Source organism: Siniperca chuatsi, linkage group LG9 (assembly GCF_020085105.1).
Source record: "Siniperca chuatsi isolate FFG_IHB_CAS linkage group LG9, ASM2008510v1, whole genome shotgun sequence".
Taxonomy (NCBI): Eukaryota; Metazoa; Chordata; class Actinopteri; order Centrarchiformes; family Sinipercidae; genus Siniperca; species Siniperca chuatsi.
The window spans coordinates 15,129,535-15,150,068 of record NC_058050.1 but is presented as its reverse complement, the minus strand read 5'-3'; the positions used below and the strand labels follow the sequence as shown (position 1 = coordinate 15,150,068).

At 40.5% G+C, this 20,534-nt stretch overlaps 2 protein-coding genes across 3 annotated transcripts; one reads left to right on the top strand and one right to left on the bottom strand.

Annotated features, from left to right (window-relative positions):
• Window positions 1-28: 28 nt before the first annotated feature.
• On the bottom strand, window positions 29-5,006 carry cep72 (centrosomal protein 72). 2 transcript variants are annotated; one of them, XM_044207387.1, is made up of 14 exons: window positions 4,847-5,006; window positions 4,470-4,597; window positions 3,669-3,861; window positions 3,474-3,582; window positions 2,899-3,038; window positions 2,732-2,781; window positions 2,585-2,627; window positions 1,901-2,101; window positions 1,600-1,781; window positions 1,377-1,470; window positions 1,106-1,284; window positions 881-1,007; window positions 678-789; window positions 29-572 (listed from the first exon to the last, which is right to left on the bottom strand). In XM_044207387.1, the coding sequence occupies exons 1-13, from the start codon at window positions 4,920-4,922 to the stop codon at window positions 701-703; spliced, it is 1,611 nt and encodes a 536-aa protein (XP_044063322.1). In that variant the 5' UTR covers window positions 4,923-5,006; the 3' UTR covers window positions 29-572; window positions 678-700. The 2 variants fall into 2 exon arrangements, with proteins under 2 accessions (XP_044063322.1, XP_044063323.1); XM_044207388.1 differs by having other exon boundaries at window positions 2,899-3,035.
• A 394-nt stretch (window positions 5,007-5,400) lies between these two features.
• si:ch211-257p13.3 (kinesin-like protein KIFC3) lies at window positions 5,401-20,205 on the top strand. The gene is made up of 21 exons (XM_044207386.1): window positions 5,401-5,718; window positions 6,397-9,295; window positions 9,542-9,661; window positions 9,898-9,994; window positions 10,153-10,310; window positions 10,442-10,688; window positions 12,892-13,064; window positions 13,606-13,671; window positions 13,914-14,051; window positions 14,180-14,377; window positions 14,618-14,791; window positions 15,403-15,550; window positions 16,359-16,489; window positions 16,604-16,715; window positions 16,791-16,972; window positions 17,047-17,151; window positions 17,276-17,406; window positions 17,509-17,629; window positions 17,715-17,844; window positions 18,603-18,832; window positions 18,961-20,205. The coding sequence occupies exons 3-21, from the start codon at window positions 9,563-9,565 to the stop codon at window positions 19,084-19,086; spliced, it is 2,766 nt and encodes a 921-aa protein (XP_044063321.1). The 5' UTR covers window positions 5,401-5,718; window positions 6,397-9,295; window positions 9,542-9,562; the 3' UTR covers window positions 19,087-20,205.
• Window positions 20,206-20,534: the final 329 nt, after the last annotated feature.

Below are 20,534 nucleotides of genomic sequence, written 5' to 3'. Positions count from 1 at the left end.
AGAGGTATAAATAAAGTCACAGTGCAGCTGGAATCTGGATGCATTCATTCCACTGCAGCGTACAAAGCAGATGGAGAAACAAGTGACCTAAAAAAAAAATTTTTTTAAACGGGGGAAAACAGCTAAGAGAGACACAATCTTGCCACCGATCCAGGAAATACATTATGACCTTCTCGTTAACATTTTTTTCCTTATAATCATTTAACATAACTGTCACACGCTTATACACAGACTTCCTTGAATGAATTGCTTTTCCCCGTTACTGTTTACATCAAGCAAACACAGCCTATACATATGATTTTGAAATAATAAACACTATTATGACACTATAAACACACAAGGGCTAGGAACTTAATGTACACAAAAATTAAATGTATACTGCAGTGACATAAAGTAAAAATGAATTAAAAACAGTCTGTAGCTGCTGGGCCTTGTGCAGTGAATGCAATGCTAATATGATGCTCGGCATAGTCTTTCATTCCAGTGTGCATTTTTTCATTCAAATTCTCCTTTAAAGTTCCCCATTTCCCTTCAGCTCAGCTAGCAGACACTCGTTAGTAGCCACCAGGGACCTGCAGTACATACACAGACACAAATCACAAACAACTAATAAAGTAGGGCTCATTTAGGTGTGAGAATATCATTGTTGTGGCTGTAAGATGGCCGCATCTTCTTACCTGTGGCTTTCTTGCAGCATTTTTTACAAGTCCTTGACTTTCTCAGCCTCCTGTACTTTCTCCCTCAACCCCTCGATCTCTTTCCTCAGCTCCTCCACTTCTGTCTGAGCCTCTAAAGATATGCAAGCACAAAGTGTGAGAGTTTGTAAGGAAGACAGCCAAATGTTCACTCATATGTATCTCCCACTGGCATTTACACCCACCTTTAATCTGAGTAATTGGCGAACTTTTCATCACAGACTTGAGGTACTGTCGTTCTAACTTGATGAGCTGTTTCTGTAGAGCGACATTTTCCTCCAAGACAATCCTCAGCTGCTCATTTAGTTTGCCCTGTGTTAGAGTAAAGACAATCACACTGTATTGTGCTCCTTAGAAATATTAAGGTCTCCTGAAGCGCAACATTGTTTTCTAGGGCTGAATCCACTCACAACTGCACTGCGAGCTTCCTCCAGCTGAGCAGAGAGGTTATGGACTTCAGTTTTGTGCTCTTCCTCTCGTGCAGCCGCTTGAAAGTTCAGTGCATCAGCTTCCTGTCTTAAGGTCCTGACCTCAGCCTCTCGGCTGGAAATATCGTTTTCCATCATGGAGAGGATCTGGACTGCCTGAGCTAGAGCCAAAAATAGAAATGATGAGAAGATATTAATTATCTCAGGCTACTGTATTCAGATACCACATTCCCCAAAACAAACTCCAACTCACACAGGAAGTTGTTGTTATGATGCAGTGATCTCTCTCCCGTCCAGTGTTTGTCCACGAGGTTGAGGAGCATCTCCAGGGGTTTCCTATAACTACCCTAGGAGATTAATTCAGAGATAAGTTGATATAAGAGAAGAGGCAACCTCAAATATTTTTACAAGTAGTAAGAACAAATGAGTAATGACTCAGTATGTGAATTAGTAAGAACACTGAATTAACTTTCCACCCTTTTTTTCTTTTCCACTTGCTGCGGCAGGCTGGAGCCCCCTTCTGTCTTGTTGAAGCTGGAGTAAGTCAGTCTTGGAGGGTGTAAAATGGGATTAGAAGGGTCAGATAGATTCAAACCAGGACGATGCGGACTGGGAGGCCGGATATTAATAAATAAAGAGCTATGACAGCGACCTTGATCTGGAAAAATGTTGAAAACACACATTCAACAACTTGCCAAGAAAGTGAAAATTTGGTATTTGTGGATGTGTACAACTTCTGACAAAGGATTTTATTAAGTACAGACATTCAGCTCTTACCAGGATTAGGGGTATAATGTCCTTTGGCAGCATGTTTGCTTTGTTTGGGGAGGTCCTTTTGCTTTTGTTTTCCAGGAACAGGTCTCCGTTTCTCTACATAGGGGCCAAAGGACACCTTTGGTCTTTCAGCCACTTTTAATGAAGGAGAGCTTCTTTTATGATATGGTTCTTTCATGTGTGGCACTTTGGACTCGGTGTTATCTGGTCAATTAGAAATGACATAATAAAACACTGATATTAATTGACCATTGATAGACACACTGTGTTCATGATTACGTAAGAAGTGCCTTCTGTCTCCACCTAGTGGTGGTTTTACACATTGTCAACAATTGAAAACAGGACAATGATGAGGGTACAACTACTGTAATTTAGTGCCCTTTATTTAACGATTTCAAGAAAAAGTATTTTATCCTGTGTTCTCCCAGCTCTGATTACCTATTCTAATCACCAAATCAAAATGACAGATTTTAATTAGAATTACAAAAATGCTGTTGTTTGATAAATTGCTCAAGGATCATGATGTCTAAAGATGAGACTAAAGAAGAAAGAATTGCCATTGAACCACAAAGTCTTGTTCCCATCATATCAACTGCAATCTCTACCCTCCTAATAAATCCCTAACATGCACTTGACTAACTCTATATCTCTAACTGACTCTTTGTACACAGAGCTGCAAAAACTTACCATATTTTGTGGGGGGATACCTGAGGATAGATTTAGCAGTTTCCTAAAAAAAAATTTTTTAAAAATATGAAGAGCACATGCATTATATATGATAATGTAAATGTACTACTGGTAATATTGTTTGACCTACAGTGAAATAAAAAGCACCTGTTTTGGAGTAGAACTCCTCTGTTCTGTAAAATCGTTTGATTCTTCCTCTTTAGGTTCAGAAGACAGAGAGACAGAAGACAGTTTGAAATTAATAGATGTTTGAGAACAAAACATAATTTCTACTGGTTTGGTTTTGATTTGAGAACTAGCTTTTGACACCTTACCTTCTGCCTTTTTGTGAACTGAGTCACTCTGGCCTCCATGATTCGTCGCAACAAAATCCAACACAATATCATCAGTGTCAGTCAGGATAGAGAGCCTCTTGGTTAAGCGATCAACTAAAGCCAGTCTCTGATCACTGCTTCTGGGAACCACAAGCAAAGATAGCAAAGATACAACACAAGCAAATATCGGAAATTAATTTATTTTGATGATGGTAACTTTTTGTGGGGGTTTCTGTCACCCAGTGTTACAACACTTTTGTCATTTAAAACTCTACACTGATCCGTATGTGGCTGCTTTCTTCAAGCAAGTCACTCCCATTTTGGGGGGGCAAACTTCATTATTCCAAGAATACATCTAAATGACGTTGGATGTGCAGTGTGGTTGAATAATTAACCAAACATTCCCAAAGCTTCTTCGTCCTTCTTCAAACTATTCTAGACCCAACAAACATCAAAATCAGTTTTGGCGTGTTTTCCATGTTCTCAAGATCCTTCTTGGTATACCTTCTTATCAAGTCAAAGATTATCTGAAACACATAAACTCATCAAAGTTAACAATCTGACAATCAGTGTACCTTTGGTCAGCAACCTGATTCAAAGATGAGCTCTTCTGCTGAGGTAGAAGGTCAGAGGAGAACTGCATTATAGCAGCTTTGCGCTCAGTGGCTCTGACTGAACAGCCATCTAGAAAGCAATGGAGGACACTCAGTTATGCTAAAAAACCCCTGAGCTGAGCTTACCACAATCTGGGCAACATGGCTATATCTTACCTAGTTTGCGTAGGTTTGGCATGGTGTGCACCAGATAAGGGCGGTAATGTGGGTGACTTTTAGTCAAAGGGTTGAGCCTGAGGTCCAGCTCTCTCAAAGCTGGCAGCTCGTACAACACTTTCACCTCTTCAAGGGAAGGTATGCAGTTATAGTACAGAATCAGCCTTTCCAGCACTTTCAAATGTTGAACCCCCTGGGGTGGAATGAATACAGTTTTAAAAGGGGTCAGACAACAGTTACTATAGATTAATTCAACAATGTCATTGACCTTTTCCGTCTACAACACCCCCAGTACAAGTTTGTAAAATGCTTGTTGTGTGAGGGAGGGGTGGGTGAAGTGAGGCAGGTGTGTTCTCAAATAAAATTTCCATGAGTTTCATGTCTTAGAGTGTACTTCCAAAGAGGTACTCTTTGAACTGGAGTGGTTAGAGTGGGTCATTTGGGTGGTCAGTCAGTACAAACTCATGCTATTTTTCAAACCCAAGGAACTTAACTTTTCCAAGATATCAAATAAGACACCTAGACATCTTAGATTTGAATTTCTCAATCAGTGTATACATCATATGGCTTCAATGAGGAGATGTAACAAGTCAATACGAAATATAAATGTGATACTGTCAGACAGTAGGGAATACGATGATTTCAACAACCTTAAAGCTACTAGACGAAATAAAAGGGGCTAACTGGACTATAAGTGGCTAACCTTTTTCAGTTGTAACATGGTGCCATAATTGTGGAATTTTATCTGACACTTACAAACACGTTTACAGCTTAAAAACTTGATAAAGAGTTTAAACCTACCTTAACGGAGACAAGCGCATTGCAGGAGAGGTCCAGAGACTTCAGACGGACAAAGTTATTCAGTGCGTTTCCCAGATGTCTTATCTTCTCCTCATAAGTCCCCGGGAGGCTCAGTGAGCGGACATCACCTGTATAATTAATAAGTATAATATATGTATAAATGAGACTGCACTGCATCATTTGCTTCTGGTGCTTTGGTTTGCAGCAGGTGACAGTTATTGCTGGTGGCTATGTTAGCTGTCGTTAGCTTAGCCACCGATGCTGAAGAAAGAAGCTAGCTACAATTGTTTTACATAACAAAAACTAAAAACCACGGCTTGACCCGTAATGTTAGCTGGTATTTATGCCTACATAAGATTAGCATGAGATAATATTACCGAGACAGGGATGTTTTAATTGTAATCTGTCCCGTATCCATTGCTCTGTTACTGTTGTCAAACACTCCGCCGCCATACTTTTCGAACTTTAGCTGCCATCAGGTACTGTCGGAAAAAGTCTGAAACATCTTATTCGTTGCCCATTGCGTTACTGACTTCTTCTTTCAAGACAGTCTTGGGGTTTTTCACAGGATCCGAAATCCTATGAAACTTTCAAACCGAGTAAAAAAATATATATATATATATTAAAAGTTTGGCTTATCATTGTGTGTAGGCCACAGCACTATTTTAAATGTTAGTTTAACAAAATATAGATGGCTTTTAATTGACATCTTTCAGATTTTTTAGTAACGTACAGACATTTATTTCAAGTTTATTTGTAGAGCACAGTCACATACAAAAGCAAGTAAAAGCGCTTTACAGAATGATAAAACACTAAAGTGATTCGCAAAATGTTTGTTTAATTCAGAACTCCAGTCAATTCCCTTTGGCCTGTGGTATATAGTGGCAGAGTTTACGAGGAGCAAGGAACGCATCTTTTGGGGCCTGCGCACCTTCCATATCCGGACTTGTCACGTGTCAAAACAAACGTGAAAAAGTGTTCCTGCCTTAAGTTTGGTCCTCCGTGCTCTGTGTTTAGCTGTGCATTGTCTACTAGCCAATATTCAGATACATGCTACAGCTGTAGTAGTTAACTTCAGACACGTTCATTAGAATAAACTTTCTCTGTTGCCGTTAGTAACGGTGGATATTAACAGGAGTGTTACTCGTCCTCAGGATCAATGGCGTTCTGTGTAACTGAGTGGCTAACTTCTTGTTCCAACATCATTTTGTCTGCCACAGCACTGTACTCTTCTTACAGACTATTTAAGGTAGGTGTCATTTAGTGTAGTAGATAAAGATAAAGATCTAATTTATTAACTTAGACTTTTAGGGCTGAAACTATTAACGCTAGAGGATTAATCAATTAGTCGATCTACAGAAAAATAGTATATAAACTATTTTGATAACTAAGTAATATTTTAAGTTATTTTTCAAGCAAAAATGCCAAGCATTCTCTGATTCCACCTTCTCAAATGTGAGGGTTTTCTGCCTTTTCTTGTTTTAAATTATAATCATTTGTTTATATTTGGATATTAGACTATTGGTTGGGCAAGACAAGCTATTTCAATATGTCACTTTAGGCTCTGGGAAATCGTTATGGGCATTTTTCACTATTTTCTGATATTTTATTGACTGAAAGACTTATCTATTAATCAAGGAAAATAATTGGAAAGGTAATTGATACTGAACATAATTAGTTACAGCCCTATAACTTTGTTTTCTAAGCTACCTTCACTTCTTGGTTTGGTTTAAATCTATTGGTTATTTTGCAGCTAAATTGCCATATTTATTTGTAATACATAATACATTTATTTATGTATTCTGAACACCCCATGGCTGTGATCTCAGTTACTTTTAGATAGAAATCAGATCATCAATAAATCCATGTATAAAACATCTCTCTTTGTAATTTTGCTACTGCCTCTGCATTCACCCTCTCTCTGCAGGATCACAGGGCTCCTTCAGTAGGTCTCTTCCTGCTTGGACTCTCTACAGCACTTTGCATCTTGCATCCCTCCAGCTCATACCTTACCTCTATCCAGAGAGAAGCAGAGTGGGCTGGCGAGGTTCTGGCTCCGGCGTTGGTCGCCTTCGACTTCCTTTGGCTCAGTGAAGACCACAACACGGCACATATTCTCCTGTGTGGCTCCTGTCTGCTGCTGGGACTGTGTGACTGGCTCTCAGCAGATTCTCTCACAATGATGACACGCTGCCTGGGTGTGTCTTCCCTGTCCTGCTGCCTGACTGTGTGTCTGTTTGCCGGTAATGCTTTAGGGGCCTTGGGCGGTGTGGCCCTCAGCCTCCCATTGCTTGTGGCTCAAAGGGACGGAACAAACACTTTTGATGCACTAATTTCTCTAGCTGCAACTGAGGGACTCAGCAAATGGCTTTTGAAAGGTTCCATGTCTGTTGGCTGTTGGGCCTCCACACGGGCCCTCAGCAAGTTTCTGTTGGATGTGACTGACCAACGTAACATAAGCATTTAGTAAATCAGTAGAGATCTGTATGATTAGTCAGGATCTGTGTATATTTATGGACTGCCAAGTGGTACCAAGTGACAAATTGGACGTATGCAAAAATGAATGTTTCTAACTTAGGACATTTGTGAGGAAGAGTTGAGTTAACTTTATTGTCATTTCCATTACAACAAAAGTTGTTATGAATTTGCCTTTTTGAGCTCATAGTGCAACAGAACAGACATTCAACACAATAATAATAATAATATATTAATAATCATATATAAGAACATATTAAAATGCACAAATTTAGTAGTCAATCGACAGGAAATAAAATGGAAACAGTTTTGATAATGGCTTAACTGAGCAATTATTAATTATCGAGCAAAAATGCCACACGATAGCTGTTTCCAGCTTCTCAAATGTGGGAATTTGCTGCTTTCCTCTTTGTTATGTCATTATGAAATGATGAAATATAATTGGGTTAAAGTCTGTTCTGACAAAACAAGCAATTTGAAGACTTCACCTTGGGCTCTGGAAAATGACTTTTTAACTATTTTGTGATGCCTTATAGATGAAATGATTAATTGATAAATCTAAAAAACTATCGATAGATAGATAGATAGAGAAAAAATTGTTAGTTGAAGCACTAGTTCCTAAATTGGAGGCCACATGCACTAAAGTATAACATGCTTTTACATATGGATGTTTAGGGACAGAATACAAGCAATTATTATTGAGCAAAACAATTAGGGCTGAGGTACATGGAAAAATGAATATATTGATAACTGATTTTCATATGTATCCCGCTTTGTGTTTGAAAGTGAAAAAAACAAGTCAAATCTTCTGCATGGTTATGTAAAGTCAAACTGGAGCTGGAATTTCCAAGTATTTCAGAAATCATTCAGAAATCTGATGTAATTTCTTTGTAGTGCCAATTAAGTCCCACATTGGGTGTTTTACTGGAATTTACAGTAGCTGCTAACAAAGACCTTGCCTGAACTTCATATGAACTTTATTTAAATAAAAGAACAGGATTAGACAAAACACAGATACCACTAAACTAATTTGCATGAGAGTACGTGACTACAATTTACAACTTATTCTGCATCACCATGGTGCAACAGTAATCTCTTTACATCTTGGAATTGCCTGGGTGACATTTATTAAGCTATTCATTTTAACTATGATGTAGCCAGCATATTGGGTTTTTCATTTCTTATGTGATCATTTCCAAGAATGTCTAGCTGGCTGTACTTAATCCGAGGCCATTGACATCCTGCACACCTTCTCTCTGCTAACAGTTTTAGTGTTGTAGATTCCAAAAACATCCAGCTGCCTCAGAGTCTGGGTCCTATTTGTTCTGCAGCCTCAGCAGTATCACTGTTTAAGTATCTGCAGTGGTCTAAGCTCTTGGCCCCGCTCTTACCTCATCATGCCCATTTGATACTTATCGCTGCACTTTTTTTATTACTTCCTTGGTTTTTAGTGGCTGTAATGGTAACAGAAATGACCTCATCTGTTTAACTCACTGTCACTTAAATGAGGTCTGCATTACTTTATTTGTCCACACAGTGTTGTCCTTGCAAGATATTAATATTCTTTACAGAGATGTGTAGTGGACACTGCAGATTCTCTCTCAGGATTTCAGAGTTGTGAGCAGCTGCCTCAGCAGTTTTGCTGCAGTGTACGTGATCCAAGAATCTGCGGCTCCATGCCTGTCTGTCTGTCAATACCTTTGGTCAGACCCCAGGGCACAAGTGACCAGGGATGTTTTTAAGGTGTTCAATGAATTCGAAACGTTTGTGAGTTTGGGAAGCGAAATTGATCATGATAATTGTACTGCCTGTGCTTTTTTGTTCTGATTCAACATTCAGTTCACGTCTTTTTTGTCACATGTTGTACTTTTATTTATTATTTTATTGCTTTTTCTTAACAAAAAAATGTTAATATTCACTAAAGGAAGATAAAGTTAACAGTCTGCAGTTTCTGATCTTTATGAGCACCTGGATCTTGAAACATCTCATCTACCTCTGTCTCTGGCTGCTGGTATCAGAATAACCGCCCCCCCAATCGGTCTCCATACTGTATCAGTCATTTCCACCACTGCAGCGGATCAGGAAACTGCACTGAGCATGCTCGCCGCAGATGCAGCCTGTAGATGGAGCAAAGTGGAGAGGAGGAGATGGAGGAGAAAGGGGAGGAGAGAAAACGGCAGAGAGGGAGTCACACAGGAGCTGCACAAAGCGCTGGGATGCTGTTGCAGCTCTGAGAACAATGGCTGCCTGGGAAGACTTCCAATTGACAATACAGATGGAGCGTGAAAGGGGGATACAAATGATTGGAATGTCAGATTGTCATCACCAAAGAGGAGACGATATGTGATAAGGTAAAGAAGATAAAGCATTATGCATGATAGGGATGGGGTGACATTTGAGATAGAAAAAAAAAATACTGAACCTCTGAAGAAGTCGAGGCCAGTATCATCATCATGCATCCTTTAATAATCATAATCATAATCATTATACTTGTGTGTTAAAATAATATCAGGGTAAGAAATAGAATTTCGTCTGGTTTTTTTTCTGCACTGTGATAAAGGTGTATGTGATTTATTGAGTTTGTCTGTCATTTACAGGGACTCTTGGACAGCGTGGAGATGTACGCCTTCTACTCCCTTTTAGTCTACATCTTTTACACTGTCTTTAAGAAGGAGGAGGAGGAAGCCTTGGAGGGGACGTGTGGAGCTTCCTCAGACGTATGTCTAGCCGCATCATGTCCAGCCTCGGGGGTCTTCTGTCAGGAAAACATTTTTTGCAGGGGAACATGCATGCATCACCTACCACCTGACAGCACAATGTAGCCTCTGTCATAAAGGGTGTAGAAATTGGTGGTGTATTTGTTCTGCCTTTTGTGTGCATTTCTACGTATGCAAGGTGTAAATATTTTGCATGTGTATTACTGTCTGACCATCATGTATGTTGCTGTGCTCAGGAGCCAGGACCTGTTTCCATGGAAACAGGGAGCAGGAGGAGAGATGGCCACACCTCCAAAATGGGAAAAAAGGATTGTGCTCGGCTTAGTGAGTCAAGTGAGTGCTTTCCAGAATGTTTATAGTCCAACATAAAGGATGTTGTATGATATTAAAGAATGATACAACATTTATGATATGCATAGTTTCTACTAATTGATTAATTAGTACATACATTCCTTTACTCTTTATTGTTTATGTGATTTGTTGCCTTCCAGGCAGTAGCAGTGACAGTGATGAAATGTCTCAGAGTGATGAAGATGAGAAAGATGGCCCTGACATCCCAGCATGCACTCCTCTGGCTGCCTTTTTGTCCTTCAAGCAGGAGGCTGAGAAGAGGAGGGCATCACAAGTTCAACTGGAAACAACAGGAAAGGTAGCAAAATTGTGTCATCACCTTGACCGAGCTGCTCACATGATGCGGGAACAGAAATGAGCAGTTCCCCAAATTGGAGCTTCTGCGGTGTTACTAAACTTTGTGTGTATGTGTGCGTCTTTACTGCCCAGTTGTCAGAATCTCCCCTGGTGGCGGTGATGTCCCACTTGCTGACTTTTCTGGAGCAGTACTCCCACTTCCAGCAGCTGCAGCAGCAGGCTGACCAGTACCGGGTCCAGCTGAAGAGGCACCGCGTCCAGCACCGCCGCCAGATGAAGGCCCTGAGAGCGTCCTACAGGCAGCACCTCAGGGACAAGAACAGCATAATCTGCAGCCTGGAGGAGGCCATCAGCCAGACCCCCAGTCCACTGAGCGAAGGTGAGGGAGAAAGGGAGGGGTCGCAGAGGGGGAGGAGAGAGGAAAGAAGGGATGGGGGAGGGTGAAATTAAGGTGCAAGAGGGGATGGGTTTACATTTCCATGCGGTGAGTGTGAGGATGATGAAAAACAGAGAGAAGTAGAGGTCATGTGGCTTTTTTAATAACCAAACACAGGAATAGATTGGTGTGAAAAGAGAAGCAGAAAAAGGCACAGGGTACTAAAGGTAGATTTAAATCTATATGAGACTTCAGACTGGATGAGATCATCTGATGGATGGAGGATGACTAGGACAATGAATGAAGAAAGCCATATTCACATGCTCATCATAACAGATGTATATCCATTAGGTTATGTAATAAAGTTGAGAATGTTTTGTGCTGTCATTTACAGTTGAAAATCCAGTCATTTTCCATTACTGTATAAAAATGTGAGCAGGATTTGAGACGAAAAGATCACTCAAAAGGAGTGGAATGATTTTTTCTAATTTCATAGGAGTCATCAATTCTTAAGACAGTGTCTTATGTAGTTCACTTCAGTGTTTTTCCATTGTTGGCTCATGCAAAATTAGATTTTTTTTTACACACTGTACACCTTTTTATAGAAGAATAGCAGAGGAGCAGACTGATTAGATTTATGTGAGTGTTGGTGTAAGTCTAACACTTTACAGCTGCGACTAACTTCAAAGCTTTAGATGTCAGTATCTGCTGTGTTTCAGATTTAACCAGATGGTTCTCTGACCTCAGAGCAGAAAGGTAGATGTACCAACTGCCCTGACTAACATCACTTTTCTGTGCATGTGCATGACATGAAGCTGTAGACAGATCAGATTCCTGTCCTTAGGCTGACTGTGACATCTTTAGAGAAACAAGTCAATATGTATGATAACCAGACCAGTTTTATATGAATCTCAGTGTGTGAGCGTGTGTAAGCAGAGGACCTCATGCGCACTGACTCTCATTAGTGGCAGGACAAAGATACATGATTATGTGGCGAGGGTCTTTGGTACTTGGATGGTGACTCTGTGGCTCTCTGTCATGAATAAAACATGGCTGAGAGTGCTGTTTTATTCCCTGCAAATGCACTTACAAGGTCTGGCACATGCAAGGCGCCACATGTATTTGTGTTGGACTAAAAATAGCCTGGCGTCCATGTCCCAGTGTAACAAGGCTGTTTGGTCTGTTTGTTTACTGTAGTGCAAAACGCAGTCCTAAGTGGAGGAGTGATGCTTTGCCTCTTGGATGGGCATAATTTCCACCGCTAGTGCATTTTGGCTGTGTTGTAATCTTCGTTTCAGTATTTGATTTCAATGAATAGCTGGTTCTTCATTCAGTGGTCATTCATCAAGAATGTAACAAGAAATCTCCATTTTTTAAAATTAATAATAGCATCATCTCAAGCTGCTGTTTTAAAATGGACAAAGCTATCTCAGTGCGTCTGTAGACCAGAACAGCTCATAGACTTTTCATTCTTCTTGCAAGCACATTTCTAGCAACACCCCTGATGCACAGCTGTAGCCTCCCCTCCATGTTTTTTTTGGTGAGGGGGGGGTTCCTGGCACCACCACCTCTCCCTGCGCCATTGTGACACAGCAAACCTGACATGGCGTGTTGTTAGAATTAGCATAAGGCCCTGCAATGAAAATTAGAGGTGACAGAGCCTGATGAATCATTGAGGAGGAAGAAAGTGTTTAAAATGCTGTTGGGCATGCTGCTCAGGTTCCTGATGAACAATAGAGGAGTTTTAGCAGGTTGTTGCATTGTATAAATGTGAATCTTGGTTCTGCGCTAGATCCGGGCTGCACGTGAGAAGCTGCAGTAATCCTATATTGGTCTGCGAAGTTGCCCTGGAGACTTGAGAGTGGAAACATGGCAACGATAATGTTAACTTAACTGCAATGCACAGTGACTACATGGTGTGTAAAAGAGCTTTAAGAGCATACTTAATGTTCATTAATATTACACACACTCGCAAGCATTCAAGCATAGTGTGGAAATTGGTCATAACTGAAATATTACGTGTAGAAAACAGGTCAGAGGAAGTTCAAAGGATATTGGCTGGTACTATTTCTGGGTGGCCTAATATGAATATGGATCCAAAGATGACTATGACTAACCTGAATATGATTAAGGTTATTTTGCTGTACTCAGGCCGACGATGATGATTGAGAGGCTCATTATAGTTTCGCTTATTTATGTCCCCCAGGTGAGTCCAGCAGTGATGCAGGGACGCAAGCTGGGGTTCACAGGCTGGTTGAGTCTCTGTACGGTCTGCAGGGTGAGAGGAGTAAGCTGAGAGGAGAACTCCGTCTGCTGCACTCACAGCTGGAGCAGAAGGACAGAGACAGACACACTCGCATACAGGCCTTTCAACAGCAGGTATGATGCTGCACATTAGTTACATCTCAAGTGCTATATCCATTTTAGAAAAAAAGCCTACCTGAAATGCATTAATAATTAATCAAAAACACAAATCCTTCTGTTCAAATGTGAATTATTTATTACAAAATCTCCAAAAATTACTAATAACTTTAATTAGAATTTATATTATTATTTATTTTATGTCCATAAGTATTGGGGAAGAGAAGGTGTCATTTCTAACGCACAGAGACACAGAATTACTGTGCATATCTTCATAAATGTAGGATGCCTCCCAGGTCCTATATTATTGTGCATATATGTGAATGTTGTAAATGTTTTATGACTGTGTAATCTACCCCACGCTGCCATTTTAGCCAGGTCTCTAGTGCAAAAGAGATCATGTATCTCAAGAGACTTCCTGGTTTAAAAAAAAGGTTAAAAAATAGTAGAATTATATACTTATATACTACAAATAATGGAATGAAATAAGGTGTTGAACATGTCGATAAATCAAACCTGTGTTAGTAACTTTGAACTGCTCTAATTTCTTTCTGCACAGATTGATGAGCTTAAGAGTTGCATAGAGGAGCGCGAGGAGGAGCTGTCAAGACTGAGAACAGCCACCGTAAGCGCTGTGTACTATTGATTTAATTTGTCAAGACGTTGTCACTTTCCCTGTCATCAGCAAAGCTGCCACAGTGTATTCCCACACCCACTGAATGAAATAACATACTGTAAAAAGGCCTCAGCATGCCTTGTATAACACCTTTTAATTATAAATCCTTGATGACAAGGATATATATGTGAGGAATTCTGGTTTTGATGATCTCTCATTGTTATGCTGAACCTCATGTTCGATTTCCGCAGGGGGCGACAGACTCAGAGAAGCGGGTGCTGTGTCTGTCAGCAGAGAACGAGAGTCTGAAACAGAACCTGAGCGTTACCCAAGGCCTCCTGCAGCAGCTGTCAACCATTCCCTCCCAGTCCAGCACCATGCTCATCAAGGTGAGACGAACCAGCACAACTGAGAACTCACCAATGTGCTACCAAGGCAGCCATCAGTAACTGCAAACACAAATACTTAATTTAACACAAATTAACGTAATTTGCCTTTGTTTAATGTGCTCTGCTAGGAGAACGAAAACCTCCGCAGCAGAGTGCAGCAGCTGGAGATGTCCCTACAGCAGCGTGCTGACCAGCTGTCACACCTGGAGCGACAAAGCGAACAAAGCGAGTGGAGGAGAGGAGAAGAGCTGAGGAAACGAGAGGACCGAGTGAGGGAGCTGCAGCTTGAGTTGGACAGAGAGAGAGGCAAGGAGCCAGTAGTGAAGGTAAGTCTTGTCTGAAAGGGCTATTGAAACAGATTTGAACATTGTAGAGTGTTTTTTGAGCTGTTAAATTAAAAAACAGCTTTTTGATGGATTTCAGAACAAGATTTGTTAACTGGAAACACATCAGTGTTTATTATAAAGAAGGAATAATCAACAAAATTGCAACAAAATACTCATTGCCTCCTTATTTTTTATGTTATTAGAGGAGATGACCCTAATCAGATGTTTTCTCTCTCTCAGTATGTCACCCAGACTGTGGAGGTGGAATCACCTGCCACATTAAAGCATCTGACTAAAGCCAGACAGAGGAATGAACTGCTGTCTGAAAAGCTGTCCAATCAGACTGAGCGGTGCAAACAGCTGGAGGAACAAATCAGGAAGTCCGATGAATACAGCTGTAATCTGCAGCACAAGGTAACAAACAGATGCCACAGAATTCACACTTAGCTAGTTTGGCGTGAAGTCGTATCTGTCATATCTGCTTTGAAGTAAACATATACAATAATACACACCCAGACGGGCTGATTAAACTGGTTTTAACATGCAGTATAAAATAATTTATATTTGGATGATATAGTATATGACCTGTGTTTGTAGAAGTGAATAATTGTGCTGCAGTAGTTTTTGAACATGTCTCAGGCAGCAACAAGCCGGACATAAATTTTAAAGGTGAACCATCATCTGGGCTTTTGACAATAATGCTCCATAATGATGCTAAATATCCATCAACACTAAGAGGTAGGGAAACTGGCAACAAATCCCAGATGGTCTTCCTGATTTAAAAAAAAGAAAGAGACAGAATTGACAAAGACCAGAGGGGTAAATAAACCACACAGTGTTTAGAGAACAGATGATCAAAGGAGAGAAAATCAAAGGCAGAGGGAGGAAGTTTCCCAAATTGCTGCTAGAAATTCACAACCTGGATCCATTTCATTGACAGATGAACTCATTACAGAGCTGAACCTGCACAGATTGGACGAGTTGAGCTGACAGATTGACAAATTGCTATGCTGAACCTTTTACAGATTGCAGCGTATGAAAGAGAAATCAGTAAACTGAGAGAGGAGCTGCTGAAAGAGATTGGCCACTTGGAGGAGAGGAAGGAGGAAGCTGTGAAGGCTGCCGCCAACTGCTCGGCCGAGCACTTTCAGAATCTGCAGCATCAATTCTTCAGTGAGTTACACCAAATAATTAAACCACCAAAGAAAGAGATCTTGGTTTCTGCATATCAGAAAATTTCTATAAAGAGATAGTTCGACATTTTGGGAAATATGCGTATTAGCTTTTTGCAGAGGGTTAGATGAGAAGATCAATACCACTGTCGTGTGTAGGGTAAATATCAGCAGCTGGTTAGCTTAGCTTAGCATAAAGACTGGAAACTACAAGCGTGGCTCTGTCCAAAGGTAACAAAATCCACCTACCGGCACCTCTAAATCACACTAATTAACATGTCATGTCTCGTTTGTTTAATCCATACACAAACCGAAGTGTAAAAATGACACATTGTACTTATGAGTTATGTACCGGACTATTTCTTGGCAGGCACAGTGACTTCCTGGACTTCCTTGTCATCACCATGAGGTTGCCAGGTAATCAGTAGAGACTCCAGGAAGTCAGAGTGCCTGTCCAAGAAATAGTCTCGCACATAACCCTGTGTAAAAACACAATTTAACATTTTGAACGAAATATATGTTAAATAGTTAAGAGGGCCTGGCAGGGACATTTAGTTACCTTTGGACAGAGCCAAGCTAGCTGTTTCCAGTTTTTACGCTAAGCTAAGCTAAGCTAAGCTAACTGGATGCTGGCTGTAGCCTTATATTTAACAGACAGATATGAGAGTGGTATCAAAGTTATCATCTAACTCTCGGAAAGAAAGCGAATAAGCATATTTCCCAACATGTCACACTATTCCTTTAAATAGATTTATTGAGAAAAAACTGTATTTGAGTGTGATTCTATGTGGGTTTTTTTGTTTTGTCAGGCTTGCAGAAGCGTCTGACAGCACTCCCTCCAACTTTACGCTCCATGAAGACAGACTACACCAGTTTGAGGAGCCAGGTTCGAAACTTCTCAGACTTTTACGGAGCTGCTATCAATGAAGCAAAAAAACAGGTATGTACAGTGACATCACATCATGAATAAATTTTGGTGTTTAGCAGAATGATAAATCTGACCAAATTGACAAGCCTAGTAAGGAGTTTTTTTGCTGTCTTTTGTCTTTGGCAGATTTCAGCAGCTATCAGTGAGATGTCTGAAGCTAACAAGGATCTTCTGGAGAAATATAGGAAGGAGGTCGCACTGCGCAGGAAGTACCACGAGCAGCTGGTGGAGCTTAAAGGTATGCAGAGAAGACGAACTAAAATTCACTGCAGAAAATAAAATCTGTGTCATTAACTGGGCCTTCTGTTTTTAGGCAACATCCGCGTGCTGTGTCGTGTGAAGCCTGTGCTGAAGGAGGACCAGCATGAGGAGGGCCAGTCTGTGGTGGTGACGACAGACACCAACAACGAGTCCTCGCTCAATGTGCTGAACAAAGGAAAGGGTCGCATCTTTGAACTGGACAAGGTCTTCCACCCTCAGGCCACACAGGAAGAGGTAGTGAAAATGAACAGCATATTCAGGAAATGTAATCGTAATGAGAACTCTAACCCTTTGTTTGGTTTCATCAGGTTTTTCAAGAGATTGAGCCTCTTGTGACGTCCTGCATCGATGGCTATCATGTCTGCATATTTGCCTATGGACAGACGGGCTCTGGAAAAACTTACACAATGGAGGTATACTATCTAGTTTTACACCGTTATTGGAGCCAAAGAGTGGTCACAGAAATTGGTTACTGTAGCCACTGCACATATCTGTACAGATATATAATTGGTCCATAATGTAGACTTTGATTTTCAGGGCAGTGTGGAGAACCCAGGCATCAACCAGCGAGCCCTGAAACATCTCTTCAGTGAGATCGAGGAGAGGAAGGACATGTGGTCTTACACTGTCACTGTCAGCTCTGTGGAGATCTACAACGAGGTGCTAAGGTACAGCATGCTGCACTTTTCTTAAGATAGCCTTTTAACTGTGTAAGTCCTAATTTACTGCAACTAGACTTGGTTGATTTAATGTTACATTTTGTTTCTCAGAGACTTGCTGAGTAAGGACGGAGAGAAACTGGACATAAAGATCAACCCGGATGGAACAGGACAGCTACATGTGCCAGGCCTCAGGGTCATTGAGGTTAAGAGCTTTCAGCACATCAAGAAGGTGACACAGTGTGTTTTAAACAATCCATACTTCACTTTAAGAATAAATCACTACATTCATGCTAATTATTCTTGTTATTGTACAGATTTTAGCCATAGCCCGAAGGAACAGGATCACCTTCGGCACTCAGATGAACCAGCACAGCTCCCGCTCCCACGCACTGCTCTGTATCACCGTTCAGGGCACTGACCTCGCCACCGGGTCCAAAACCACAGGTCAGTCACACATGCATTTCTCTTTCTATAGGGAAAGTGTTTGAAAGCCTCCTTTTTAATACCTACTGTAAATTTGAATCAGATTTGGCATTCCTCATTGAATCAATTCATTTAAATTCAATTAAATTGGGCTTTATTGGCATGGGAAACAGATGTTAACATTGCCAAAGCATGTGTGAAATAAAAACATAAACAGAAAAAATGTGCTATTAGAATATATACAGATAAGTAAGAAACCATAGTAATAATAATAATAAAAAATATTAGTTAAAAATACAAATACAAGTAAGTGAAAATGACAAACATTGCAACATTTATTTATTTTTTTATGAATGTGTGTGTGTGTGTGTGTGTGTGTGTGAGAAGGTCACTGTCCCTCAGGTTGTGGCATGTTGATACATATTTGGGCAGCAAGATATTCCCTGCCTCCTTCTCCTAGGAGTAATTTTAATTTTGAGAGGTCATTTAGCTCTTTGAAATCTGAGATTAGAATTTAACTTGTTAAAGTTCAAATTAAACTGAATTGAATCCCTCTCTGTTTTATTAAAGCTGGATGCAGTCTAGTCATAATGCTGAATCAAAAACAATATTTCCCAAGGCATACCACCGTGAATATCTGCGGTCTTTAAGCAGAAGGAAGGTTGAAGAAAGTCGAGAGAAAAAGCACAAAAGAGAAGCTTCTGATCAGGATTCAGCCAGGCACATGTGGGTCCAGAGATGATTCTTCATCGTCTCACCATTAACTTTTCTTTCATCAGGCAAGTTGAACCTGGTGGACCTGGCTGGCTCAGAGAGGGTATGGAAGTCAGGTGCAGAGGGAGAGAGGCTGAAAGAGGCCCAGAATATCAACCGCTCCCTACTGGCTTTGGGGGATGTCATTCAGGCACTGAGAGCTCGGCAGACTCATATCCCTTTCAGGAACTCGCGCCTTACGTACTTATTACAAGACTCCCTGGGCAAAGGCAGCAAGACTGTCATGGTGGTGCAGGTGAGATTACTGTTCCAAATATATAGCTTTTCTGCTGTTGAAGTATGACATATTTGCAGTAAATTACATTTTAAGTCTTTGTTGATGCTTGTTATGAGCTTTGTTTTGTTTAATCTTTTCTACTAAAGGTGTCTGCTCTGGAGAGCAATGTGGGAGAGACATTGTGCTCACTGAAGTTTGCTCAGAGGGTGTGCAAGGTGGAACTGGGTCCTGCAGCCAGGAAGATTGAATCTGGTGGGGGACAGTGCGACTGACAGTCTTGAATCAGCCACTTCTTGTTCCCACCTGGAAGCCATGAATCCACCAGTCAGATTATCACCCACCCTACCAACCAATCATCACACTACACTACAGTTTCAACAAGATTAACAGCAATCCTGCTCAAGGGCTAAATCTGTGGAGGTCTGTGTGGCACCCGAATCCCAACCATTGACTGAGGTTAGGTATTGAGGATATTGGCCTCCTCCTTGCCATTTTCTGCTTCTTTCAAGTGTTAACCATTTATCATTAGATAATCTGCATGCAGGGATATTTATTCTTCCACTTTGAGTGCCAAATCATCCTCTGACTGCCCCACGGTGTAAAATTTGATGCTTCCTTGAACTACAATATCTCAAGTTTCCTTTTATTACATACCAAAATCCAGGATTTATCTTATCAGCCTCTTGAGGCTTTTCTCGCTGATCACAGTATTTAGAGCAGCGTCATGTTCAAACAGGTTCAAAAACTTTCCAGAGCCACAATATCAACACTTTTCCATATTAATCATCTTGCTATAAATATCTATGTCGTTTGTGAGCTTCATTTCCAATGTTGTATAATTTTGAAGGCGGTAGTGTGTAGGAGAATCTGTTTTGTAGCAAAGGTATGGGCTATTAACCATTTCAATGACACTTATGTCACACATTAGTGTAGTTTTTGTGAACTTCAGAAGAGCAGTGACTGAATGCTTTCTGTTTCTCTAGAGAATAATAATTTGCCTTTTGAGAAGAGAAAAGCTGTTGAAGGGAGCAGGTGGCCTTACATAAAGAGTGGTAATATAATGAACAGTGCAATATCTTCCTTATCGAGGAGACAGTTTGGGCCTACGTAGACAGAAGATGCACTTTATTGTGAAAGGAGCGTTTCAGTTTAGAACATGTATTTAGGTGCTTGCAATAGATATCACATGTGAATGTCTTACCAAAAACAGCTTATTATCTGTTCATCATTGTCCCTGTATTTATCACCCATTGAATCAAAACTAACTTTTGATTCAAGTGTAGCAAAACATTAATGTTGCAGTAACTACGATAGAGGTCATAGGTCACTTCATGATGATTAGACAGTGAATTTTCAGATAATTTTCTGAATAAATATGATGTATTTAAAAAGTGTCTTTTCTGTTATTGAATGCTCAGAAACAAAATGATTAAATAATTAGGCATGCCACGTAATCACAACGTCCCTGGTTCCAATCCAGCAGGGGAGGTTTGCTGCATGTCACCCCACTCACTCCCTTACATTTCCTGTCTGATTCTCCACTGTACCCTGTCAAGTAGGCTTGGATGATATGACAACAGAAATTTGTCCACTGTTTGTTACAATGTGGTAGCTATCCCTTGAACATCCCTGGATGTATTAGGCCATTTTGGCAAACAAATGGGCTTAATGGAGAAAAAAGAAATTCCTTTAAAAGTATTTTTTTAAAGATTTGAGTCAC

Excerpts from the sequence above, each read along its gene's own strand:
- cep72 (XM_044207387.1), bottom strand. The coding sequence starts at position 4,922 with ATGGCGGCGGAGTGTTTGACAACAGTAACAGAGCAATGGATACGGGAC. Across the intron at positions 3,583-3,668 it reads GCCAAACCTACGCAAACTAG|ATGGCTGTTCAGTCAGAGCC; the intron begins GTAAGATATAGC and ends ATTGCTTTCTAG. Across the intron at positions 2,782-2,898 it reads AGTTCACAAAAAGGCAGAAG|AGGAAGAATCAAACGATTTT; the intron begins GTAAGGTGTCAA and ends CTGAACCTAAAG.
- si:ch211-257p13.3 (XM_044207386.1), top strand. The coding sequence starts at position 9,563 with ATGTACGCCTTCTACTCCCTTTTAGTCTACATCTTTTACACTGTCTTT. Across the intron at positions 10,689-12,891 it reads CCCCAGTCCACTGAGCGAAG|GTGAGTCCAGCAGTGATGCA; the intron begins GTGAGGGAGAAA and ends TATGTCCCCCAG. Across the intron at positions 16,490-16,603 it reads TCAATGAAGCAAAAAAACAG|ATTTCAGCAGCTATCAGTGA; the intron begins GTATGTACAGTG and ends TGTCTTTGGCAG.